The sequence below is a fragment of the Protopterus annectens genome, chromosome 3.part1, assembly GCF_019279795.1.
Source record: "Protopterus annectens isolate FY-2018-M chromosome 3.part1, PAN1.0, whole genome shotgun sequence".
Taxonomy (NCBI): Eukaryota; Metazoa; Chordata; order Ceratodontiformes; family Protopteridae; genus Protopterus; species Protopterus annectens.
In genome coordinates this window covers 977122376-977149008 of record NC_056732.1, presented here as the reverse complement: position 1 = coordinate 977149008, position 26633 = coordinate 977122376, and the positions used below count along the sequence as shown (strand labels likewise).

The 26633-nt window shown below is 44.5% G+C and overlaps 1 protein-coding gene across 1 annotated transcript in view; it reads right to left on the bottom strand.

The window, feature by feature from the left end:
- Positions 1 to 26633, bottom strand: part of TRAM1 (translocation associated membrane protein 1) — a 641016-nt gene that overhangs the window by 45239 nt on the left and 569144 nt on the right. Inside the window, exon 10 of the mRNA XM_044067154.1 lies at positions 21224 to 21378. Coding sequence (XP_043923089.1) covers positions 21224 to 21378 — 155 coding nt within the window. The remainder of the gene's footprint in view (positions 1 to 21223; positions 21379 to 26633) is intronic.

The following is a 26633-nucleotide window of genomic DNA, read 5'->3' as shown; positions in this document are numbered from 1 at the left end:
TATTCCAACGGGTACTTAGCCAACTGACTCGGTCTGAAACTCCAATTCGAAAAATTTCAGAACGCCGAGCGGCACTTCCGCTGCTTCTGCATCGGACCATGCGGCAAAAGACTGAGGATATGGCGTGGTCATGCGCATTTGTACCCTGGCGTCCTGATGTCAGTCTAATGCGCCTTGACCCGTCAGCCTTATACTGATATTCGGGCCGACCGAGGACAGCGGACTACCCAAGTGTAAGGACTGCAGCAATGTGAGATGAAGAACATCTGATAGTGCATACAGCCTGCCCTGATGCAAAGGTATTTCCTGCAAGATTCCCTTATGGGGATGTGCAGGTAAGCTTATTTTAAGTCTAGGGTTGCCATCCAGGCATCCTTGGCTAGCATAGGAAGCAGCTGTTGGAGAGTTAGCATTTTGAATTTTGGAACCACCAGAACGGTGTTGAGAATAGATAAATCCAGGATAAGACACCAGGAGTTTTCTTTTCTGAGAACCAGGAACAGTCTTGAATAAAAAAGCCTTGTCCCCTTTGTTCTGCTGGAACAGGCTGAATAGCCTTGATGCTGAGGAAAGAAAGTACTCGCTTTTGGGTCTCTGCCCACTGGTTTGGGGGGAGGTCTGGACATCCACTTAGGGTTGGGAGTGCAAGTACTTCAGCAAGGCTTGAGGGATTTAAGGATAAGTCACTGTGAAAGTTTACCATAAGGGGTTGCTTACTACTCCCTGTTTTGGACGTGGGAGCACCCCACTGCTTAGATCTGTGCATAACCTGAGACTGAAGTCTTGGGGGTCTGCTGGCCCTGGATTTGGCCTGCGAAGGCCTGGAAGGGACTGGAAAGTACCAGTTCTTTGAAGGCCAATGCCTAGCCTACTGAATCTAGGTGGTTGTACTTGTAAGAAATCTTTAACAGTATGCATAGATTTAGCTTTCTCCTCCATCCTTTTGAGAACTTCTTCTGCTTTATTGCCAAATAGGCGTTCTTGGTTTAAGGGTGCATCCAGTAATTTTGCTTTGACATGATCGGGCAAGTTTTGTTCCTTAAGCCCAGCATGCCTTCTAAGAACAGGCCCAGGGACAGCAGCCCTACAAGATGCTTCCAAAGCATCAAAACTACACTGCAAAGTATGTTTGCCAACTTGGTCAGCAGAATGCATTAACCTGTAAATCTTTGTGTTCTGCAGAGTCAGGAATCAACATCATTTTCTGTTTAATTAGCCCCATAATATGCTGCTGATACTTTAACATATGAAACTGGCAATTTAAAGCCCTAATGGCCAGAGTAGCAGGCATGTATGCCTTCTTACCCCATCTGTCTAAAGCTCTAGAATCCCTGTCAGAAGGGGTAGGATTCTTGGCAGTAGTAGCCTTAATGCCTTTTGGTCCTTGGGAAATGGTCTCTGGATCCGCAGTAGGATTCTTGAAAAGGAATTTGTGAGAGTCAGGTACTCTATAGTACCTGTCAGGTTTCCTGGGAGCTGGAGGCAAAGTATCCAGGGTAAGGCTGGATTCCAAGAAAACATCATCTACAATCTCCAGAACAGGAGGGATAGCTAGAGGCCTGTGCTGAGGCAGGTTTAAAAATTCCCTAAGTCTCTTTTTGGACTGAGAGTAGTCCTGTCTTTCCAGGCTGAAATGCTCCCCAAGGGTATGCAGGGTTTCACCAAAAGAAAAATCTTCTGGAGGGGAAGCAGAGGGAATGGAACCCTCTGCATCAGAATCCTCATAGGTAGATAAGGGTATGTCCTGGTAGTCAGAAGGAAAGTACAGTTGTGTACACTTACCATAAATGTAGATGTTCGAGTGTATTCACTGTTGCAGTCATTACATTTGGGTAATCCTGCTGTCAGATTGCCCTCAGCCGGCCTGAATTCCAAAGTGTTGGGTCCTGCGTTGGCTGCCGTCGCCCCTTCCCTGACATCAGGTCATCAGGGGTATAAAAGAAGCAGCCGACGCTGCCCCAGATGTCAGGTTCCCCCTAAAAGGGTAGCCAAACTTTATATATATAGATATATATATATATATACACATATATATATATATACACACACACATTGATATATATATATATATATATATATCAATCAATAAATGCACTAATATAAATTATACCTTCATCTATAAGCAAATACACCACATAGGTTGTATAAATCAGAGTAGGAAAGATATGATCCATAGAAAAAAGGGGGATGGCGGTTGGGTAACCTGGACTGCAACAGTGAATACACTCGAACATCTACATTTATGGTAAGTGTACACAACTGTACTATGTTCTTCGTGTTTGATTGTTGCAGTCATTACATTTGGGTAGAGTCCCAAAGCTATGGCTGGGAGGCTGGAGCTAAACAGCATCAGCAGCGGCTATGAGGCCCTGAAGAACTGCAATGGCAAAGCCTGCCCTGGATTTAGAGCAGAGTGGCAGATGATAATGCTTTGTAAAGGTGTGCACTGAACTCCAAGTAGCCGCCTCTAAAATGTCTCTGGTTGGTACTCCCCTGAGAAAGGCTGCTGAAGTGGCTGCAGCTCTGGTAGAATGTGGCCTAATGCCCTTAAGCACTGGCTTGCCATGGTGTAAATAGCATAAACGAATGCAGTGGCCTATCCACTTAGAAATAGTCTGCTTTGAGATAGCCTTTCCTTGTGATCCTGCAGCATATGCCACTAATAATTGCTCTGTCTTCCTGAAAGCTTTGGTTCTGTCCAAGTAGAATCTAAACTGTCTGTGTATGTCCAAAGAGTGCAGAATTCTCTCCCCCCTTGTTCTGTGGATTTGGATAAAAAGTTGGCAGATGAATAGTTTGGTTAAGAGCCACACTGGACACCACTTTAGGCATAAATGTTGGGTTTGTTCTCAGAGAGACCCTGTCTGGATAAAAAATGATAAAAGGTTCCACAGCCATGAGCGCTCTGAAACTCATCTTGCAGAAGTAATTGCTAGGAGCAGAGCTGTTTTCCAAGAAAAAAACTTTATATCAACAGTAGCAGCTGGCTCAAAAGGAGGCAGGGTGAGCTTTTCCAAGACATAGTTGAGGTCCCATGCAGGTTTTGGTGATCTCCTTGGTGGCCTTAAATTTTTGGCTCCTCTGAGGTACTGCTTTAATAAAGGATGAGAAAAAATTGGTGGCCCTGTATTGTAATGAGCCAAAATGGCAGAGGCATGAATTTTAATTGATGAAAAGGATAGGCCTTTGTCCATCATCTCAGTTAAGTATTGCAAAATCTGAGGAATATTTGGTACAGTTGTATCAGTTCCTTGTGCCTGGTTCCAAGCACAGAATCTCTTCCATTTTCCAGCATAAGACTTTCTAGTACTAGGCCTTCTGGTTTCCAGAATGACATCCATCATAGCTTTACTGAGAGGTGATTTTTGTATGACTACATTATCCGCCATGCTGCCAGGTTTAATGTCCTGAGTTGGCTGTGCAGGATCTGATTGTTTTGCTGGGACAGTAGATGAGGTAATTGAGGTTAGGTCCAAGCTCGGCATAGAGACAATTTCCTTAGGAATGGATACCAGTACTGGCGGGGAAAGTCTGAGGCAATCAGTATCATCTTTGGTTTCTCCTGTCTGACCTTTAGGAATACCTTGGGGAGGAGAGGCAGTGGAGGAAAGGCATATAGTGATAGGTTTTACCAGCTGAAAGATAGGGTGTCCACTTTCCATGCTTTTTAGTTGGTAGCTGTGAGGGGGGGGGGCAAATAGATCTATGTCCGGGCATCCCCATTTCCTTGTTATCATACTGAAGACTTGTGGATCCAGTTGCCACTCGTGGGGATCCACGGGGTTTCTGCTTAGTTCATCAGGCCAGAGTATTTTCCTTTCCTGGCAGGAATTGTGCCTGCAAATGTACTTGGTAAGTCAAAGCTGTGTCCCACAATGTCATGGCTAGTCTGCAAAGGGGGTAAGAATGTGTGTCCCCCTGCTTGTTTATATACCACATGACCGTGATGTTGTCTGTCTTTATCAGTAGTTGTCCCGGATGAAGTAGGTCCTTGAAGGCATTTTGAACAGCTAGCATCTCTTTTTGATTGACATGTAGATGCATTTGGTTTGAGGTCCATGTGCCCTGAATGCATCTTCCTGCCATGTGGGCCCCCCAGGCATAGTCTGATGCATCCGTTGTTAGTGTCTTCCTGGCTGGGGGAAATGTGAATGGCTTTCCCTTGTTCTGGTGACAAGCCTTTGCCCACCATCGAAACTCCTGTTGCAGGCAGGGATATGAGAGTAATCATTGTTTCCAGGCTGTGGCAATGTTGAGTCCAAACACTTTTTAGGTACCATTGAAGTTTCCTCATATGCAGTCTTGCATATGGAATTAGTAGGATGCAGGATGCCATGAAGCCCAAAGCCTGCAGAATTTTTCTTGCAGATAACTGGGCCTTTGTTGCCAACATTGTGAAATAGGTAGTCAGTTGCCTTTGTTTGTCTGGCGTGAGACAAACCATCTGGGCAGTTGTATTCAAGCTTGCACTCAGGAATGTTATCTCTTGAGAGGGTACTAGTTTTGACTTCTTTTTGTTAACTGTGTACCCTAGGCATGTTAGAAGTCTTTTCACAAACGCCAGATGTTGAAGAATGTCCTTGTTCTCTGCTTGAATTAGACTGTCGTCCAAGTAAGGATATATTTGTATTCCTCTTTGTCTGCAGAATGCAATTACTGGTGCCAGGCACTTTGTAAAGACCCTGGGCGCAGTAGATAAGCCAAAGGGCAGTGCAGAGAATTGGTAATGCATTGAACCAGCCTTGAATCTGAGGTGTCTTCTGCACGATTGTCTGATTGGAACATGCAGGTATGCCTCTTTTATGTCTAAAGTCACAAGCCAAGCATTCTTGCCCAGCATGGGAAGAAGCTGCTGCAAAGTCAACATTTTGAATTTTGGAATATCCAGGAATGTGTTCAGAATAGATAGGTGCAGTATCGGCCTCCAGGCCTTGTCCTTTCTGGGTACCAAGAACAGTCTTGAGTAAAATCCTTGTCCCCGCTCTTGCTCTGGTAGTTGCTGAATGGCCCCCATGTCCATGAGGGATGAAACTTGTTTTTGTGCCTCTGCCCTTTGATTTTTTGGCAGATCTGGCCAGCCGTTTGCCTTTGGCAGGGTATGGAAATGGAATTTGTAGCCTTGTGACACTATATTTAGAACCCACTTGTCCTGGGTTATAATGTGCCAATTTTGAGCAAAAATTGCTAACTTTCCCCCTAAGGGTGCAGCCAGAAGATAACTGCAAGGTGCAGGCAGGGGAAAGTCATTGGGACTGCTTTCTGTATGTTTGTGCTTTATCTTCTCCAGCTTTGGAGGTAGAAGCAACCCATTGTTTTGACCTACAAGAACCTTGCGCCTGGGATCTGCCCCATTGGGCGTCTGGATCTGCCCCTTTGAGGTCTGTCTGACACAGGAAAGGACCAATTGTTTGTAGGCCAGTGTCTACTAAACCTAGGTGGCTGTACTTGTAAAAAATCGTTTTGCACAGATTTAGCTTTGTCTTCCATTTTAGACTGCGGTGGTGGTGCTGCGGTAGCGTTGTCACCTCACAGTAAGACGTTGTCCTGTTCGATTCTCGGCTAAAGCGTCTTCTGTGTGGAGACATGCGTGAATGGGCTTACCTTCGTTGAAGGTTGTACGTCAGGGTTGGCAACTCTGTACGTAAAAATCTGCTGCCAATCATTAGCGGACTTGAGTTCTGCTGTGGCGACCCCTAACCGGGAAAAGCCGAAAGATACAACAAGCTTTGTCTTACATTTTCTTTAACACCTCTTCTGCCTTAGCACCAAAGTATCATGCTGTAAAGGTGCATCTAGTAACTTAACTTTAACATGATCAGGCAGATTTTGTTCCTTTAACCAAGCATGCCTCCTAATTACAGAACCCGCAACTGCGGCCCTGCAGGAGGCCTCCAAAGAATCAAATCCACATTGCAAAGTATGCTTTCCAACTTGTTCAGCTGCATGCAATAAATCCTGCATTTCCTTGTTTTCAAAACATTCAGAATTTAACATAATTTTCTGTTTAAGCAATCCCATGAGATGTTGCTGATACTTGAGCATATGAAACTGACAGTTTAAGGCCCTTATAGCCAAAGGTGCAGATGTGTAAACCCTTTTTCCACATCTATCCAGTGCCCTTGAATCTCTGTCAGAGGGGGTTGGGTTTTTTGCTATAGAGGACTTAACTCCCTTGGGACACTGTGAAATAGTTTCTGGGTCAGCAGCAGAGTTTTTAAAAAGAAATTTGTGTGAGTTAGGAACTCTGTAATATCTGTCAGGCTTAACAGGAGCTGGAGGTAAGGAGTCAGGGGTCAAACTAGACTCCGAAAACACATCATCTACAATGTCTAACACAGGGGGAATGGCTAGAGGCCTGTGCTGTGGTAGTAAAAGGAAATCCCTGAGCCTCTTTTTAGATTCTGAAAAAATCTTGGCTTTCCCAGTGAAAATGCTCCCTCATGGTATGCAAAGTTTCCCTAAAGGAATAATCCTCAGGAGGGGATGCTGAAGGTATAGATTCTTCAGCATCAGAATCCTCATAGGGGGGTAAAGAATATCCCTGATCAAAAGAGGAATCAGAAGAAACAGAAACCTGATCTGAAGATTCATAGTCAGTGTCTTGACTGGGCCTCTTATCAGGAGGGGGATAGGAACCCCTGATCAAGGTAATCAGGTCTTTGGCCATCTTGATCATCTGTTTTTTGGGCATAGAAGCCTGTACACGTGGCTCATGAGTTTGTTTCTTTGTTTTAGAAGCTGCTTTAGTCTTTGTCTTTGAAGCTGAAGTCATTTTAATGTAAAGATGTTGTGGTCTGAATACACCCTCAGAAGCCGGTACCTGCTCAGCGGCTCTGGACCCATCTGAGGGATTAGCGTCTGAGGCTCCAATACTCTGAGTATCCAGTGGCATGGCCGACTCCACGTGGGAGTCGGTAGCGGCCTGCGACTATAAAGTAGCGGGTGTCAGGGGCTGCGAAAGCACTTCACTGAGAACCGGCGAACGGCTTAGGAGAAACTTCGTCGCCGGTTTTGGGCCTCGGTTGTTTTTCTCTATCCTTTTCTTTGCGTTTTTTGTAAACTCCGGTAGTTGGATGGCTAGCCGACAACATTTTAGGATAATTAAACTGGCTACCAAAATACTTTAAAGAAAAATTATACTGACGCTTAATAGTGCGTTGGTTAAATCTAGCACAAAACCGACAACCAGAAACGTTGTGATCAGGGCCTAGGCAAGGAATACAGTAAGAATGAAAATCCTTATGAGGTATTTGCTTTCCACAAGTAATACAATTACTAACTTTTTCTGACATCGGTCTGGAGCAAGAAAAAAAGTTTCCTCAACGGAGTACTTAGCTTTATTGAAGATTTCGGTTCTGAAACTCAAACACGAAAATTTCAGGAGTCGGCTGACCGGCACTTGCGAACTGCTTCTGCTTCGGGAACCGCGCGGCAAGAAAGACTGAAGAAAATGGCGTCGGCTGCTTCTTTTATACCCCTGATGACCTGACGTCAGGGAAGGGGCAACGGCAGCCAACGCAGGACCCAAGACTTTGGAATTCAGGCCAGCTGAGGGCAACCTGCCAGCAGGATTACCCAAACGTAATGACTGCAACAGTGAAACACGAAGAACATCAGAGATATCAGATTCCTAATCAGAAGAATCAGAAGGAAAATCAATTCTAGGTGTCTGAGGGGCAAAGCTGGCTTCCCCTAATTAAGGTAACAAGGTCTTCAGCCACTCTAATCATTACATTTTGAGGCCTGTGGGTCTGAGAATGCGCTTTCGTCTGTTTTGTAGGCGTAGTGCGAACTTTAGGCCTGAGAAATTCAGTATTTTTGGCTTGAAAAGAAGTCGGTTTAATATGAAAATTGGTAGGCCTGAATACACTCTCAGAAGCCAATGCCTGCACAGCGGCTCCGGACCCATCCAAGGTAGAGACATCCACAGGTTCCATAGTCGAAGAAGCATCTCACGACATACTGGACTCCAAATGGGTCTCAGCAGAGGCCTGTGAATCTGTAGAAGCGGGTATCAGGGGCTGCGAAAGTGCCTCACTGAGTACTGGCGGACTGGTGACTAGCTTAACGGTAGCATTGTCGGCAGTTCTGGAGCTATGCAGTCTGTCTTTGTCTTGATCCTTACGTTTTTTAGGAAGATCGGTAGTCGGGTGGCTTACCAATGCCATTTCAGAGTACGGAGATCGAGAGCAAAAGTATTTAGCTACAAAAATTGCCCGATGATGGATAGTTCGGGTGTTGAAAAAGGCACAAAACTGACAGCGAGAGACGTCGTGGTCTGGGCCTAAATAGGTGACACAGTAAGAAAATCTCTATGAGGTATTTGCTTTCCATGGGCAAGACGATTATTCATTTTTTCTGACATCGGTTAGAGCAAGAAAAAAAAGGATCCCCAATGGGGTACTTATCTTTTAGAAGACATCAGGTCTGAAACTTGAAAACGAAAGTTTCAGGAGTCGGCCGACCAGCACTTGCAAACTGCTTGCGCTACAGGCACCGCACGGCAAGAAAGACCGATGTAATGGCGTCGGCTGCATGCTTTATACCCCTGACGACCTAACATCATGGAAGAAGCGACAGCATCCGATGCAGAAATCCCAAGACTCTGGTATTCAGGCCGGCTGAGGGCTACCTGCAGGCAGATAACCCAATTGTGATGACTGCAACAGTGAAACACGAAGAACATCCAATGCTGCCTTGGCCAGTAGGGAGTCACCGAGATTTGAGGTTGTTCCTTCTGAATTTTCAGCAGAACATTTTGTATGAGAAGGAAGGGGGGGATGCATAAGCGTACATCCCCTTCCAAGGGAACGAGAGAGCATCCACCCTCCATGCTTTGGGGTGAGGTACACTGGCACAGAAGTTTGGAAGCTGTCTGTTCATGGGGGAGGCAAACAGATAAACATCTGGAATACCCCATCAGTGGACCAGATCCAGGAACACATCCCTGTTTAGCATCCATTCGTGACAGAGTCATGAAACTGCTTAGAGTATCTGCCATCACATTGTCTGCTGAGGGTATGTAGACAGCTTGGATGTTGACTTGTCTCTCTAGGGTGATTTCCCATGCTTTCAGAGCCAACCTGCACATGAGGTAGGACCTTGTCCCCCCTGCCCCCTGTTTGTTGATGTACCACAGCACAGTGCTATTGTCTGTGTACTGCCTCAGCGTGCCTGACAGGAGACTATTCTTGAAAATTTGTAGGGCTAATATCAGGGCTCTCATTTCCTTAACATTGATGTGCTGTCTCTGTTGTGCGAGGGCCCATGAAGTTCTCACTCTCCATTCTCCCAAGGCTGCCCCCCAACCTGAGTCTGATGCATCTGTGAAAAGTTCCTGTTTGGGGGGGGCGGGGGTTGTAGGGACAGGCAGGAGTTGGCCTTTATCTGGGCTATCCACTAATACAACTCACTGGAAAGGCATGAAAGCATTGGAAGCATGAACTCCAGGGGGTGCAGATGATGTTTCCAGACTGTCCTCAAGTACCATTGAAACTTCTTCATGTGAAGTTTTGAAAGGGGAACCATGGGTATGGTGGAGGCCATGAATCACAGGAGCCTGAGAAACTTCCTGGCTGATGTGGCTTTTACAGGGAGTAATTCCTTGAAATAAGTAGTGAGAGACAATTTTTTTTCTAGGGGGAAGACAGGCCATCATTTTGCCTTTTAGGATCCTGCACCCCAGGAACACATGGTCCTGTGAAGGTATCAGGGATGATTTTGTGAGATTTACAGTGAACCTTAGACTTCTCAAGAGGGAAATGGTGAAGTCTAAATGTTGTAGCACCACTGGAATTGACTGGGCCTGGATCAGGACATCGTCTAGGTAGGTGAAGAGTTGGATTCCCCTTGTCCTGGCAAAGGCCATGACTGGTGCCAGGCATTTTGTAAACACTCTTGGGGCCATAGAGAGACCAAATGGCAAAGCACAGAACTGATAGTGTGCGGAACCTACTGAGAAGCAGAGACACTTCCTGAAGAGGGGATGGATTGGGATGTACAAGCAGGCATCTTTTATATCAAAGGATAATAAGAAAGCCTGCGGAAGAATCTGAGGAAGGATCAGGGGAAGAAGGGTAGGAAGAGTGTGCATCTGAAAGGAGGGAACTTGGAGGAAGTTGTTGAAATGGTACAAATCCAGGACTGGTTAGGGACCTTCTTTCTTGGGAACCAGGAACATCCTGGAGAAAAATCCCTTTCCTCTTGCATGTGTAGGGACTTCTTGAATTGTTCCTTGATCGAGGAGCTCTCGAATTACCAGGGAAAAGGAAGCCAGTTGTTCTCGAGGGTGTTGAGGAATGCCTTTGGGAGTAGTTTGTTGTCCCATGTCTTGAAGTATCCCTGTTTCACTATAGCGAAGACCCAAGAGTCCCGGGTAACATGATTCCAAGCTGGTAGGGAGGGAATGTGGGGGACAAAGAGACAGACAGAGATGCATGGAAAGTGGGGTGTCCAGATCTAGTGCCTGGTAGTCACATGCTACCAGGCTTGCCCTGAAAGGGCTGTTTGGTAGCAGGAGTAGAGGGTGCAGAACTGGAGGAGGGCTGTTTCCTGGAGTCCTTTTTGCTTTTGTCTGGCATTTGTCTGGCAGGCCTTATCACAAAGGAGATTTTGGCAGGGTAGTTTCTTTGGAAGCGTGGAACCGGGGAGACAAAAATATACCTCAGATCCTGTAGCTCCTTGCCATTTGTTTGGAGGGACCTTGAAGAGGTCAGCACCTGCTGAACCAAATAAATCTTTATTGTCTAGGGGTGCATCCAAGAATTTAGACGATGTCATCAGGGAGAGGCTGCAACCTAAGCCAAGAGTATCTCCTAATGACAGACCCTGAAGCTGCAGCCCTAGATGAGGCTTCTATTGCATCATAACTGCACTTTGAGTGTTTCGTTACCTGAGCGCATGAATTCAACAGGGTAGATATTTTAGCCTTGGCCGGGGAGTCAGGGAGGTCTCCCAACTGTTTTGTCTCATTAGTCAGCAGAGCCAGTATTTGGCCATATGGATTTAGTAGTTAATTGCTATTACTGCTAGCTTAACAGAAGTGTAAACCTTTTTCCCTAGGCGCTCCATTAACCTGCTCTCCTTGTCAGAGGGCAGGTGGGAGGTGGAAGGGAGTAGTTTAGTAGTTTTGTCTGTAGCCACAGTAATTTATTTATCTATTTGACATTTGTTGATCAGGACTGCCCATCTGAGCAAAAGTTATTTTTCAGTGGAGGCCTGGGGAGAAAAGCTCCACAGTACAAGCAAGCAAGAGAAGGGTCTGCAGAAGGAGCTTTATACAGGAATTTTGCATCCTCAGGGACCTTATAAAACCTGTCTGGACATTTGGGTGCAGGAGGTTGGGAGTCAGGGTTCTTGAAGGCAGCAAGGAAGGCAGCAAGGAAGGCATCTAAGAAGGCAGGGTGCACTGGAGGTACAGCAGACAGGTTGGGAGAGTTCATTTGCAAAAAGGTTATAACACCTCTTTTAAGTCTCTGTGACTTGATTGCTGTCCCACTTGAAGGATTCTTTCATTTGAGCAACAGTTTCTCTGAAGATAATATCTTCTCCTGGGGAATCTGTGCCATTGAACTCCTCTTCTGGGGAAGCATACCCCAGAGGAGAAGCAATTTGGGAGGAGTAAGTGAGGGATTCATCCCCTGATGAATCCTCTTCTTCAGAGACGACATCCGGAACAAGTTTACCTTTAGGGGTAGATGATGTAGGGGGCCTGGGCTGTAGCAGGGGCCTGGTGTAAGGTCAAGAAGTAGTTTAAAAGGCCTTGGGTGAAGGCCTGCCATTCAGGAAATTGTTCGGGTGTTGGAGATATGGTGAAGAGTGGGAGGGCCAGACGCCAGATGTCACTCCACAATGTCTGTGCTAAAATCTTCATGTCTTATAATTTGCAAGACCCCACGCGGACCCTCGGAGATGATGAGCCGAGGTTCCCCCTCGGAGACCGATTTGGACATCTGCAATTCTCTCTGGTATGTGCCCTCGGCTTCTTTAACAGCCTCCTCCTGCGTACCTGCCAAAGGAAGGTCCAAGGATTCTGGCTCAGACTCCAGACTTACACTGGCCTTGAGAGGTATGGCTGGAAGGGAGGGGACAGCAGTTGGTTCAGGCCTTGATTTTTTGGCCTTTTTGACTGGCAGCTCATCCGAGGGACCTGAAGTCGGATCCATCGCTTTTGCCAAATGCTTGAGTTGATGGTTCTTTAAATAAAGTTTTAAGGCAGCTCGGTGACTTCTGAGGGTTTTGGGGACAAAGGCCTGACAAATGCTACAAAAAGTGTGGTCGTGTCCTTGGCCTAAGCAAAACAGGCAGAGCTCATGCGTACCTTTATGTGGAATATGCCTTCCACATCTACACTTGCCCTTTTTACCTGACATGAATCCCAAAAGCAGTAGCAAAGGATAATCAAAAATCCCCATGGGGTACTTATCTGAAGTCCGATATGATGAATGAGGCACACGGATCACTTTTCTAAAGGAGCGACGACCGGAAGTGGCAGTCACACAGGTGGCAGAAAAGTTCTGAGGTAGAGCTGATGTCTGTTTTGTACCAAACGTCTGTTTATGGCCGATGCCCGCAGAGAGAGATGTGGGATATCACACACACCCTAGTGGTAGCTTCTATCTTTTGTAAAATGGCCAGACATTCGAGAGTTGACCAGAGGCGGACTCCCTTGTGTTATGGATACATCAGCATATGAATAGGACATCTTACCTAAACTGGGCCTGGCAATGTCATCAAACCAAAACGGTTCCTCTGAAATAAGAGCTACTTAAACCTGCTAGGCCTAAACAAGAGTCCTCAGAAGATAAGCCTCAGCCCTTATTATCCCTAATCCACTTCTCTTACTCTGTACTGAACTCCAGGTGCCAGCAATATATTTTAAGTCAGCAATCTGCTCTTTAATTCTCCAAATTAACAGCAGAGCAGTGAGACAATGAGCATCTGCAAAAGACAGTAATCTTTATATTTTTTTCTACAGCTTTAGCTTAAGAGATTTTTCAATTTTGGTTAGTTCTTTCCACTTGCGGACAGTGTGGACTGAACACTGTATGTCTGAATATACACTCGTACACAAATCTTCTGCATTCTTGGCTCCTGCATTGAAGACCACTATAAAATATGCCATCAGGTATCCCTTTTCTCAAGGATCAAGGCTTAAATGCATAATCACATCTGCACTTCTTGTGTCTACTCAAGTCGAACATTCCATGGAACTCTGAATAACCCCCACATCTAAGACATATTTTTTTCCCTGAACTGGTTCAGTTCTGTGCTCATTCTGCTCAATGGTTGAATATGCTCTTCACTACCAGGACTATGTCAGTTAACCTCCTTCTCTGGATTGTTATCAAGCATGCAGTACAGACTGCTCAAATCTGCACTACTTGCTCTATTTAAGTTTATATCCCTTGCCAATACATAATTGTTTTTGTGACTTCCTCTGCAACATTTCCATTCTAATATGATTCATGCATCTTCACAAGCATTTACTAGGAATTATTCTTTTTGTCAGGGATGACCATGAAGTCCTATTCACATCTTATGTTTTCTTGAAACAAAAAAAAAGGATACCTTTCCTTACTGAAGAATAATGGTCAGGCCAGCCTCAGTGTAAAGTCTTTCAGTAATTGCATCTCTAAGCACTTTTTCAGTCACAGGCAGCTGTAGTATTAACCAAAGAATCACTAGCTCTTTGAGCAGCTCATTTACCTCTGCTAAACATGGTCTACTCAATCCTATGTACAATTTTTTGCTTCATCTGTATTAAAGTTTTGACTAACATCCTCTGCAAATCCCAGAGATGCCTTTCATAAACACTTTTTTGGTATTATTTGCAAACGTTTGTTTTTCACCTTAACATCTTTAATGCAGAAGTATTTATAGCATTATTGCTACATCTGAAAGCGCTCTTGATCCACACTGGGAGTAGGTGTGCATAAGGGTTCATTTCTGAGCCCATTGCTCTTTCATGCTGGTGATGGACTAAATCAGCAAACCGGACAGAAGGGACAGATCATCTAAGCTTCTCTATCCAGACAATGTGAAACTACAAGCAGACAGTGAACCAATGATAGGGGATGAGAATGCAAAACTGATGGTACATGGGATGGAACAGACAACTCAGTCATGCCAGCAAATTGGGGAAATCAGAAGAAGCTAAAAACTGAAACAGAAGGTAACACAGTGTAGGGAGTTAACATCTTTGCATCTATATCACAACATTGAATCAGTAAATGTTGAATGCTCACATGAGCGAATATTCACATACTCGAAAATTGTATTGTGGGGGGCACCGCTAAATATATATTCATACTCCGAGATCGCACTACAGTGAGGAAAGGGCAAAAATCCTGATCTTCACTGTACCGGGAACAAAATACATGAACTTCAAGGACATGAATATTTGCTCATGTGAGAGTTCGACATTTACTGATTCGATGTTTTGATATAGACCCACATCTTCAAGTATCTAGGAGGTACAGCTGTGGAGAATGGAAGTCTAAATGAGGTCAAAGCTAGGATCAGAGGAGATGCAGCCAAGTGGTACAAAGCGCCTGGCCAGTGCATGACAGAATTCCAAAGACTCTGAAAAGCAAGGTGTACAAACAGCTGCATGACTAGTACTTCTGTATGGCAGACAAACCTTAGCAGTTAAGGCACTGCAGCTGGCAAAGCAAGAGGTGATGGAGATAAAGTGCCTTAGGTAGGTAGTAGGATGTACACTGTGAGACAGATGAAGAAATGAGGATATCAGAGCAGATGCCAAAGTAGCTCTAGTCATAGAAAAGGTCAAAGAGAACAGAGTTTGATGGTTCAGTCACATGGCTAGGAAAGCAGAAAGTGATTTGGTAGGGCAGATATGGGTCGGGGATAGACAGAATGAAGGCATAAGGATAATAGAAAACCCAGCCAGGATATGAAATGATCGCATCATAAAAGACTTAGGACACATCAGCAGGCAAAACTGTCCAAGGAGGTAGGAGGGACTCAAACTGAGAGAGGTGGTAACAACTAATGCAACGCCAAGACCCCAAGTAAAATGAAAAAAAAAAAAAAGTTCTTGCTGCTTCTAATCTCGTGTTCATAGCTCCACTCCCAGGCTATAGCTTGCTCTAATAGCCTTTTCAGAGAACTGGTTATCTCAGACATATTAGGTACAAATGTTGCTAGATATTGCAGCATACCTAGAAATCTCTGCAATACCTTGCTGTTTTTTAGCTCGGGCATCTGTGCAAATGTTTTACAAATTTCTAGTTGATATAATGCTATTATCTTAGATGTTCAAGTTCTGAACCAGCTTCCTGATATGTTCTTTTTGTATCTCACCCCACACTAATGGACCACCAGTTACATTTAGAACACCTATATTTCTCCTTTTTCCCTTTCAAAAAAAAAAATTTTTTTGCCTGAATTTCCTTATGTTCTGACAGTGCTTCTCAAACATTTTGGAAATATAGAGTATATTTTAGAGCATTTATTATAACTGTAATTGCCTTAATATTGCTACAACTCAAGTGCTCTAGGTTGCACTGCATCTGAAGTGTTTGTGTGTTTTAGCTGCTTTTCTGTATATATAGACTTCTCTGTAGATGTAGACTAGCTACTTATTCTGCTGTATTACTGCCACTTAAATCGTTTTTCAGTTGTGCTCTTGCCTTGCTTCATTTAAAAAGTTTTAAATTGCTAATTTTGTAGAGTTTTAATTGCATTTACTGTTTAGGACTACACACTCAAGTGTGTTAGCCTTTTCTGTGTTTATTTACTGTATTATTGCATTGTTTAGCCTGTTTCAACAACAAAAAAAATATATATATATATATATATATATATATATATATATATATACACACACTATCTTGTTTGCTCATTTCCCACCTTTTCTAGCCAGTCCATATCCCAGGCCTTGCTTGTCTCAGGACTTTATTTTCTGTGCTCAGAGCTATCCAGACCTTGCTGTGGCAGAGGGAAGTCCTACTGCCTACCAGTGGGACTGGTGAGCATTGTACTGCCTAACGCTAGAGGAGTGGTTTCCAGCTCTGAAAATGTAATTTTATTAGCCTTTTTGGGCTGATTTCTATCCCTTTCAACTTTCTGGCTTAAAAACGCGTGCGTTTGCACATTTTTCACATCGTGCAGCACTACGAGGCTACAGTTAAACTATTCCAGGTGCCAGAAAGTCTGCTCTTCAAATTTTCCCTTAAAACTAGCTGGTTTCTCAGTAGTAGCACTAAAATCTGAACCCCTGTGACTAGCACTTGCTCTAGAACCTTCTGGAAAGCACCAGGAAGACTGAAACTTATACAAGCACTCAGTTCTCCTGGTCAATAAGGAGAAATTAATCATAGGCACTAAACAGCCTACAACTGCAAAGTACCTTGCAAAGATAAGGGAAATCAGCTCTTAAACCTTACAAAAAAGCACCTAAACAGGCATGTCCAAGGGTCAGATTCCAGTGATTTCTCCTGTCCACCTGGTGAATCTGGGCATACTGGGGCAATGCGGCAACTGCCTCATGTACACAGACAATCCTCTCCTCCTACCACCAAACACTACAACCTGCGAGAGATGCACTTACATAGCCAAACTGGAAGCAAAGCTCTCTCCGGTCAAGACTGTGCTAGACGGTCAAGAGGAGAAGGCTAACACCTGCATTACACCTCTAACAACTCACAGCCCTTCAAAACCCACACCATCAACTCCAACACATAGCAACACTAAACCCACATATGCAGAGGCCCTTAACATTAACCTGCCCAAGCAACAAGGACCTCCGAAGCCAAAACACAAACAAACATCAGTCACAACCAAAGTGATACATAGCTCACAACACCAGTGTGCCACCCAACAACAGCCCCTAAGGCAAGACAATGTAGCTAACACTTTAGTCATAGGTGACTCTACAGTCAGGCACACTGATGTCCCACTCACCAGGCTGAACAAGGAGAAAATTACTGCCTGTCGGGTGCCAGGATCCACCACATAACTCATGCACTCAAGTCACTCCACAACAAGTACAAATACGACTCTGTCATTGTCCATGCTGGAGTAAATGACTTGAGATGTACCTCCCTGGACTACATGAAAAGAGACATGGAAGAGCTCTTGGATCATGTGACCCAGGCAGGTATGACCCTAGCCCTGAGTAGCATCCTGCCTTCACCCAGAATGATACCACAGTATAAGGACAAAATGATTAACTTCAACAATTGGCTAAGCTTCTGGTGTCATTCAAAGGGGATCCAGTATTTGTCTGCCTGGGAAGACATGATCGACAAACCACGATGCTTTGCCAGAGATGGTCTGCACCTGTCACCCCTGGGATTCAGGTTACTGGCTAAAGCTCTTGCCACCCCTATAGTGCCTTTTTTAGGCAAGGTTCAAAGGATAAAACCACCACCGTAACAGATGCACGCATGCAAAAACTGAAGGTAATGCTACTCAATGCTAGAAGTCTAAACCTCAAAATGCACTCTCTCGAGGCACTCCTAAAAATGGAGAACATCGATATCTGTGCAGTGACTAACACCTGGTTCAAGGCTCCAGAGAGCACCCCTGCACTACCAGGCTACAATTTTTACCATACTTTTCGGCCACAAAACCAAGACCGAAACACTAAAGATGGAGGAGTGTCCATATTCACCAAGGATATTCACACCTCCAGGCTAGTTGCCCAACACAATGCATCTGAAATTCTCCAGGTGCAACTAACACTAGGTAAGACTTCAAACCAAATTGTAACTTGCTACAGATCCCCCACCATACACCAAGATTCTCACTACACCTTCCTAAACATACTGGAAAATATTAAGATACAACCAAACACCGTAATACTGGGTGATTTCAACTACCCTTCCATTAATTGGGAAAACTACTCGGGTACCAACTCCTTTTCCCAACAGTTCTTGGAATTCATAAATTCCAATGCCCTGGATCAACTAATCCATTGTCCCATCAGGGACTCCAATATCCTAGACCTGGTCATTACCAACATGGGAGATAGATGCTCCACGCCAGTGGTCACCCCCCTCATTGGTCAGGTCTGACCATAAGCAAATCACCCTTGACATCCACATCCCACCGCACCCCCCAGTACGGAAACCTCCTTAAAAAACTTCTCCAAAGCCAACTTCATGTTACTGAAGTCAGAAGTGACAAACTTCACAACACCCACGCAGACGGGATCTGGAAGTTCGACTGCAGAATCCTACACTAAGGCACTGTACGAGCACATCCACTCGTGCATGAATTGTGCCATCCCAAACAGAACCAAGATGCTCTTCTCCAAAAAAAGGAAGCCAATCTGGTGGTCCCCTGCTATAAACAAACTATACAACAGAAGGAAGAAACTGTTGCAGAAAAGAGGAAAATCCCAGGATGCAAAAAACTCCCTCACCAGCCTCAGTAAGAAGCTGTGATCCCTCATAAAATCCTTAAAAGCTGGTTACGAAAATAAAATTGCCAAAGATTCCAAAGACGACCACAAGGCATTCTATAGTTATATCAAGAATCTAAATGGAAATGCTTAGATCTGCTCTGAGCTACAACAGAATGGCATTAAATATACTGATCCCAAGGATACTGCCAATATCCTGGTAGATCGATTTAGTGCCAACTTCACTCCCCTCTCACCCCCTAAAGGGCCCATCTCAATACCAAAAGATTGCCAAATTCCAATAATCACAGCCACACAGGTAGAAAATGCACTCTCCAAAGCTAAGAATACAGCATCCATGGGACCAGGTGACATCCCAGGCTGTGTACTACATGAACTACAAAATGAACTGGCACCCTAAGTGTCATGTTTAATCATAGCCTCACCTCAGGCTTCTTGCCCACTGAGTGGCGCACAGCTACAGTTATCCGGCTCCAGAAGGGAGGATCCGCCTTGGATCCCGGGAACTACCGTCCCATCAGTCTGACAAGCCTGATCTGCAAGGGCATGAAACGCATTATCATGGAACCTATAAACAAAGATATTGGCAAACTTCAGACAATGGACTCCACCCAGTTTGGGTTTGTGAAGGGCCGATCTTGTCTCCTGAACCTGACTGACTTCTTCAAATCAGTCTGCAGAGCTGTGGACGAGGGTAAGGCGGTCCACACAGCCTATCTGGACCTCACCAAGGCTTTCGACACCACCCCCCACTCTGGAATCATAGATAAACTTACTAAGCTGGGCATAAATCCCTACGTCACTCGATGGGTTGCCAACTGGCTTACTGACAGAACCCAGACTGTAAAAGTAGCCAACTCCAAATCCAGCTCCAGACAAGTGACAAGTGGAGTACCTCAGGGTTCAGTCCTGGGACCACTCTTGTTTGGCATCTACTTCTCTGAAGTACAGGCCAACACTAAGGGACTCTGGCTAACAAAGTTTGCAGATGACTGCAAACTGGGAGCCATTATTGAATCCCCAAATGATGTGGATATTCTACAAAAGGGCCTTAAAGAAACAGATGCCTGGTGCCAGAGCCAATGGGCTCAAGCTTAATGCCAAGAAATGTATAGTTATCCCTTTTGGAAAAAAACATGTACCCATGAACTACCACATAGGTGGCAGGACACTAAACATCGAAAATGTGATGAGAGACTTAGGGACACAAGTGGACAGTGGTCTCACTTTTGATAACCACATCACCACAACAGTCAGGAAATACTTCTACGTGGCACACCTCATCACTAAGGGCTTTTCATCCAGAAAAAAGTAGGTCACTGTCCCACTGTACTCATCCCTCATTAGACCCATTATAGAGTATAGGCCTAAAGCAGATGCCATATGCTGACCCTCTAAAAAAAACTCCAGCTATACTCTGTGGCACATCGTCTACTCAGAGGCGATCACTGCTTAACATACAAGGCCATGTCAAACCCTGAGCTGTTGGACATGCTCCACTTAAAGAAATCCCAATCCCTCAGAGCCACACGCTCCAGGGATCTAAACCTTATCATCACAATAAACAAAACATGCTGGAGGGATAGGTTCCTGACCCAGAGACTCCCCATACTCTGGAATAGACTGCCCATACATGTCAAGCAGAGTGCCTCATTGGCCCTCTTCAAAAGGAACCTTGATGATTGGATGGGAGATAGGAAATTCACCCCGGGGATCATGTCAGTCGCCCTGTAGTAGAAGTAAATATTGTGAGAAAAAAATTTCCAGGGAATTGTTATGGCTAGGCTTGCATAGGCCTTAGGGCCGATAGCCTAGTACCAACCTATGAACCTCCCAGGCCTTCAAATACCAGTGTAGCAGCTCTTAGACATACATGCAGTGTCAGTGGCTCAACAAGTAGTATTGCCTGCTTTTGATACGGAAAGATCAGAAAATTGTGGGTTCTACTTCTATTCCAGGAGCTGCTTGGATTAATTTTTCCAATACTGATGCTGCAGTATAGCCTAACGGGGTGTTAAGAGTTTGCCATCCTTCTGATGCGTCGTTAAAATGATACCCCATCTGCTTGACTTGGTGGAGACTCAGATGGATGCAAGAGATTCCATGACACTTACTGAAAATGAATAAGTTACCAACGTTCTGTCCACATTTCCCCTAATTAATATGAATTCCATCTCTGGTCGCCCCTGAAAAAGAGGCTGCTCCTCAAATGGGACTAACCCAACAGTGCAAACAAATATTTTTGATGTGCATCTTCCTAATGGTGTATTAAATGTAGACCGTTCTGAGTTTCCTAAGTCTAGATGTATTTTCCATCTAGCACTGAAAAGAACTTTGCATTTGATACGACTTCCTCAGTGTTGTACTCAATGGATCATGCTCTTTCTCAATCACTTCAATTAGGTTTTGTGGATCAGTACAAATGCAAACATTGTCATTCTACTATTCATGCATTCCAGTGACCATACTCTGCACAACTATTCTAAACTGTACATTTTTTACTTTCTTTACTTTTGCACAGACACAAACACACACACACGTGCACACACGCGCACACACGCACACACTCTCCATTACTGAGGTACTGGTAATTTACCGGAGGCATGTAGTAGTGTCACAGCAAGAAAGGTTATCTTTATGTGATAACTCACCTAGAGATTAACATTGCCCCCACACAGGTCCCAACACAGAGCTCAATTTGATAACTCATTGTTTTGCAATCCAGCAAAATCAGTTCAGTATTTTGAGTTCGATATTTTTACAGTTTGAGATTATGGAATAGAATCATTTAATACACCAGTTCAGTTATAATTTAGAAATGTAAACACTAACCTTTATTTTCTCTCTTAGGCTTATTTTTTGTGTTGACAGACTTCTTCTTTAAATTTTGCGTCTGTTTATGTTCTCTCCATCTTCTTAGTTGAAAATTAATGAACTTCCACATCATGAAAGCTTGAGTACAGCAGATAGCAGCCAAAACACTAATTCTGAAAGTAGACAAAAGAAATATATTTAGTAGTCACATAAATAAAACAGGCTTTTTAACACACCTACATTCCACATTTGACTGTGTCATCTAACAAAAGACCTGGCTTCACCACCATACAAAGGGCAACACAATTTTTTTCATTGCTCTCACTCACTGTCAATCACCAAGTATTCTGCAGCTGTGGGACAAAAGACTGCAGGAGTAACAGACTGTAAGATCTGTGAATGAATTAACTTGGCAAAACTCTACTGGAAAATACATGTGATGGCAGACAAGGGTGTGTGCATGTGGGAGGGCTTGAAGATGACAGTTGCCAATGAATGCTGTTATATCCTGAAGCCAAACAGTCTAAGTATGTGGTCACACACAAAGTCTAAAATCACAAAACAGTGATCCAAATAGTGCAGAGAGGATCAGTGCTATGTTGAAACTTTTTCCAACAGTCAAGTATCTTAAACCAGAATCAAAAGGTAATGCTCATTTACTTATTAAGTAGGACTACCTAGCTGAAAAGTCACATTTTCAGAAGAACCATGTGCAGAAAAAATTCAGACAAAACATATCACATTTTGCTGACCTAGCCCACAAACTCAGTGTGCCACTCAACTACAGCCCATAAGGCATAACAATGTACCCAACAATCTAGTCATAGGAGACTCTATAGTCAGGCACACAGATGTTCCACTCACCAGGCTTAGCAAGGGGAAAGTCACTGTCAGCTGCCTGTCAGGTGCCAGGATCAGCCAATAACGCATGCACTCAGGTCACTCCACAGTATGTACAAATATGACTCTGTCATTGTCCATGTTGGTATGAATGACCTGAGACGTACCTCCCTGGACTACATGAAAAGAGACATGGAGAAGCTCTCTGATCTTGTAGCCCAGGCAGATATGACCCTAGCCCTGAGTAGCATCCTGCCATCACCCAGAATTATACTACAGTACAAGGACAAAATGATTGACTTCAACAATTGGCTAAGCTTCTGGTGTCATTCTAAGGGGATCCAGTATCTGTCTGCCTGGCATGACATGATCAACAAACCATGATGCTTTGCCAGAGATGGCCTGCACCTGTTGCCCTTGGGATTCTGGATACTGGCTAAGGCTCTTGCCACCCCTATAGTGCCTTTTTTAGGCAAGATTCAAATGACAAATTCACCACCATAACAAGTACAAGCAAGCAAAATCTGAGGGTAATGCTACTCAATGCTAGAAGTCTAAACCTCAAAATGCACTCACTCGAGGCACTCCTTAAAATGGAGAACATCGACATCTGTGCAGTGACAGAGACCTGGTTCAAGGAGAGCACCACTGCATTACCAGGCTATAATTTATACCACACCTTTCGGCCACCTAACTTGGACCGAAGCACTACAGGCGGAGGCGTGTCCATATTCATTAAGGATATCCACACCTCCAGGCTAGTTGCTCAGCATAATGCATCTGAGATTATCCAAGTGCAACTAACTCTGGGCAAGACCGCAATGCAAATTGTAGCTTGCTACAGATCCCCCACCGTGCCCCAGGATTCCCACTCCTCATTTCTTGATACACTGGAAAATATTGGGGTACAACCTAACACCCTAATAATGGGCGATTTCAACTACCCCACCATTAACTGGGAAAACTACTCATGTACCAACTCTTGTGCTCAACGTTTTCTGGAATTCATAAATTCCAATGCTTTGGATCAACTTATCCACACCCCCACCAGGGGCAGCAATATCCTAGACCTGGTCATTACCAACATGGGCAACCGGTGTTCCACACCAGAGGTCAATTCCTCATTGGTCAGATCCGACCACAAGCAAATCACCCTAGGCATCCACATCCCAGCCCCACCCCCATTAGAGAAACTGTTAGAAAAATATGTATTAGTAATATGCATGCTTAAGCATTCAAGGTTTAAAAGTGTTAATACATTTATTCTGTTCACACTGCATGAATCTGCACAGCTATTAGAAACTTAAGAAGCATTTGATTTCTGCTAATGTCAGCAAATAACAAGAAGCATTTCATTTCTACTAGTGTCATGAGACTTAAAGAGTTATTGATTTTTTGCTTATGCCATGAAAAAGTACACAGCTGTTAGAAGCTTTGATAAGAAGCACAAAGGCTGCTTGAAAGTATAAACCGTAGTCAGCATTACTTGTACCTAAGCTAGAAATGTACCTTGAATCTAGGCAAAATGTAACCTATAGTTTCATAGTTTATTACTAGGCTATCTGCCCTGGGGCATTTATAAGCCTAGCCATAGTGATGTGGCTTTCGCCACCCCATAAAATGGTACAAAATGCACAGAATAGATTTTGAATACTGTGCCTCTGTCTAGTAATGACACAGTGAAGGTCCCCTTATATAATAGAATTAGTTTACTGTGCCCCTGTCTAGTAGTGACACAGATGTGACCCCTGGGGTAAACTTCCCATCTCCCATCCACTCATCAAGATTTCTCTTGAAGAGAGTCAGTGAGGGGCACTGCCTAACATGAACTGGGATCCAGTTCCAGAGCATGGGAAGCCTCTGGGTTATGAATCTATCCCTTCAGCATGTCCTGTTCATACTTGTGCCGAGGTTTAAGTCTTTAGCTCCCGTGGTTCTGATGGATTTGGATTTTTTGAGGTGGAGCATGTCCATCAGTTCCTGATTGGACATGGCCTTGTACGTCAGGCAGAGATCACCTCTGAGCAGGCGGTATGCTACTGAATAGAGCTGGAGTTTCTTTAGTCTGGCAGAATAAGACATATGTTGGAGACCCTTGATCCTCTTGGTGGGGTACTTTTGTGGTCTCTCCAGCTGTTGCAAATGCCGGGTGAGGTACATACCAAATGGGGCATTGTACTCAATCATGGGTCTGATGAGGGAGGATTAAAGGGGTACAATAACATCCTTGAATCTGGATATGAATCCCTTCATGATAAGGTGTGCAAGGTAGAATGTTTTTCTAACCACTCTGGCAACGTGGGTGTCAAATGAGAGGTCGCTGTCGACTTGGGTCCCTAGGTCTCTGATTACTTTTTCCATACTCAGTGGGTTGCTGTCTATGTGATAATTTGTGGGTACTTTGTTATTCCCAAAGGGGATGACTATACATTTTTTGGCATTTAGTTTAAGGCCATGACTCCGGCACCAGTTGTCCGTTTCTGTGAGGCTTTTTTGTAGGATGTATGTGTCCACTGGTGTATCGACTATGGCGCCTAGTTTGAAGTCATCTGCGAACTTTGTCAGCCACAACCCTCCCATGCTTGCTTTAACATCTGAGAAATAAATGCCAAACAAGAGGGGTCCCAGGACAGATCCCTGTGGGACACTACTTGTGACTGGCTTTGAGTCTGACATTGCTCCAGCGATTTTAACTTTATGGGTTCTGTCCTTTAGCCAGTTTGCAACCCATCTAGTGACATAAGGGTTTACACATTTAAGCTGTTGAGCTTATCTATGATGCCTGAGTAGGGTATTGTGTCGAAGGCCTTAGCCAAGTCCAGGTAGGCTGTATGGACTGCTTTGCCTTCATCAATGGCTCTAGTGACTGTTTCGAAAAAGTCAACCAGGTTCAAAAGGCAGGATCTGCCCTTTACAAAGCCGAACTGGGTGGGGTCAAGTGTCTCTAGGTCCCCAATGTCTCTGTTTATGAGCTCCATAATGATTCTTTCCATAGCTTTGCAGACCGGGCTGGTTAGGCTTATGGGGCGGTAGTTCCCAGGGTCTGTAGAGGTACCCCCTTTGTGGAGTGGGACCACTGTTGCTGTATGCCAGTGTTCAGGTACATATCCTGTAGTAAGGCTAAGGTTAAATAGCATTTTTATGTGCGGGTTTAGCTCCTCTTGGAGTTCACGTAGCACGCAACCCGGGATACCGTCATGTCCCATTGATGCTGTGTTTTTAGCTTTGCTGAGGGCGGCTCTCACCTGGACATCTGAGATGACAGGGAGATTACATTCAGCTGGGATAAGTATTTCTTCTTTGGGGGTGAGGGAGGGGAGAAATTTGCACTGAACCTGTCAGCCAGAATGCTGGCAATATCTGTGGGTTCAGTGTATTTTTTGTTGTTGTGAACTAACTCTGAGCTTATCTGAGGGTTTCCGCCCAGGTTTCTAACATAGCTGAAGAAGGCTTTGTGGTTATCTTTAGTGTCCTTAGCGATTTTTCTCTCAAAGTTGGCCTTGGATGTTTTTATGAGAGAATGTAGTTTTCTGCTAGTGTTGATCAGAGATGTCTTCCCTTTATGGGATTTTGCTCTGTCGTGCAGTAGCTTCCTTCTTTTGTTATACAATCTGTTTATGGCTGAGGTCCACCAGACAGGACGCTTGCCTTTGGTGGAGTGGGACTTGGATTTATTTGGGATTGCATGATCCATGCATTCTTGGAGATGTCCATAGAAAGCATTTGTGAAGGATTCAGCATTGTGGGATGTGGTATCCACTGGCCCAGTGGGCTTAAAGAATACCATCTCAGTCTTAAGAAGAGTGAAGTCTGCTTTTGAGAAGTTTTTCACTGTGGTCTTTTGTGCTGGGGGTGGAGGTGGGATATGTATATCCAGGGTGATTAGTTTGTGGTCAGATCTCACTAGTGAGGGGTATACCTCGGTGTGGAGCATTTTGTCCCCATGTTTGTGATGATCAGGTCTAGTATATTATCTCCCCTAGTGGGAGAGGTGACTAGCTGTTCCAGTGCATTTGAATTTATGAATTCCAGGAACCTTTGGGCTAGGGTGTTAGGGCTAGAATAATGTACCCAATCTATGTTAGGGTAGTTGAAGTCTCCCAGTATGATGGTATTTTGTGATACATTCATATCCTCCAATGTCTTCAGGAAGGCTGAGTGGGTTTCCTGAGATTGGGAGGGTGGTCTGTAACATGCTACTGGTTGTATAGCAGTTTTGCCTATGGTTAGTTGCACCTGTATGGTCTACGATGATCCATGTGTTGCTACTAACCTGGAGGTGTGGGTGTCATTGATGAATATGGACACTCCCCCTCCCTTTGTGGTTCGGCCCGGGTTTTGGGGCCGAAAAGCATGATACGAGGTATAGCCTGGTAGTGCTGCGGTGCTCTCAGGAGCCTTGAACCAGGTTTCAGTTACTGCACAGACGTCGATGTTCTCCATACTGAGGAGTGCATCGAGTGCCTGCATCTTGAGATTTAGACTTCTGGCGTTGAGCAGCATTACCCTTAGTTTTTTTCCATTTTTGTTATCTAAGGAGGTGGGTTTGTCTTTTGAGCCTTGCCTAAAAAAGGCACTATAGGGGTGG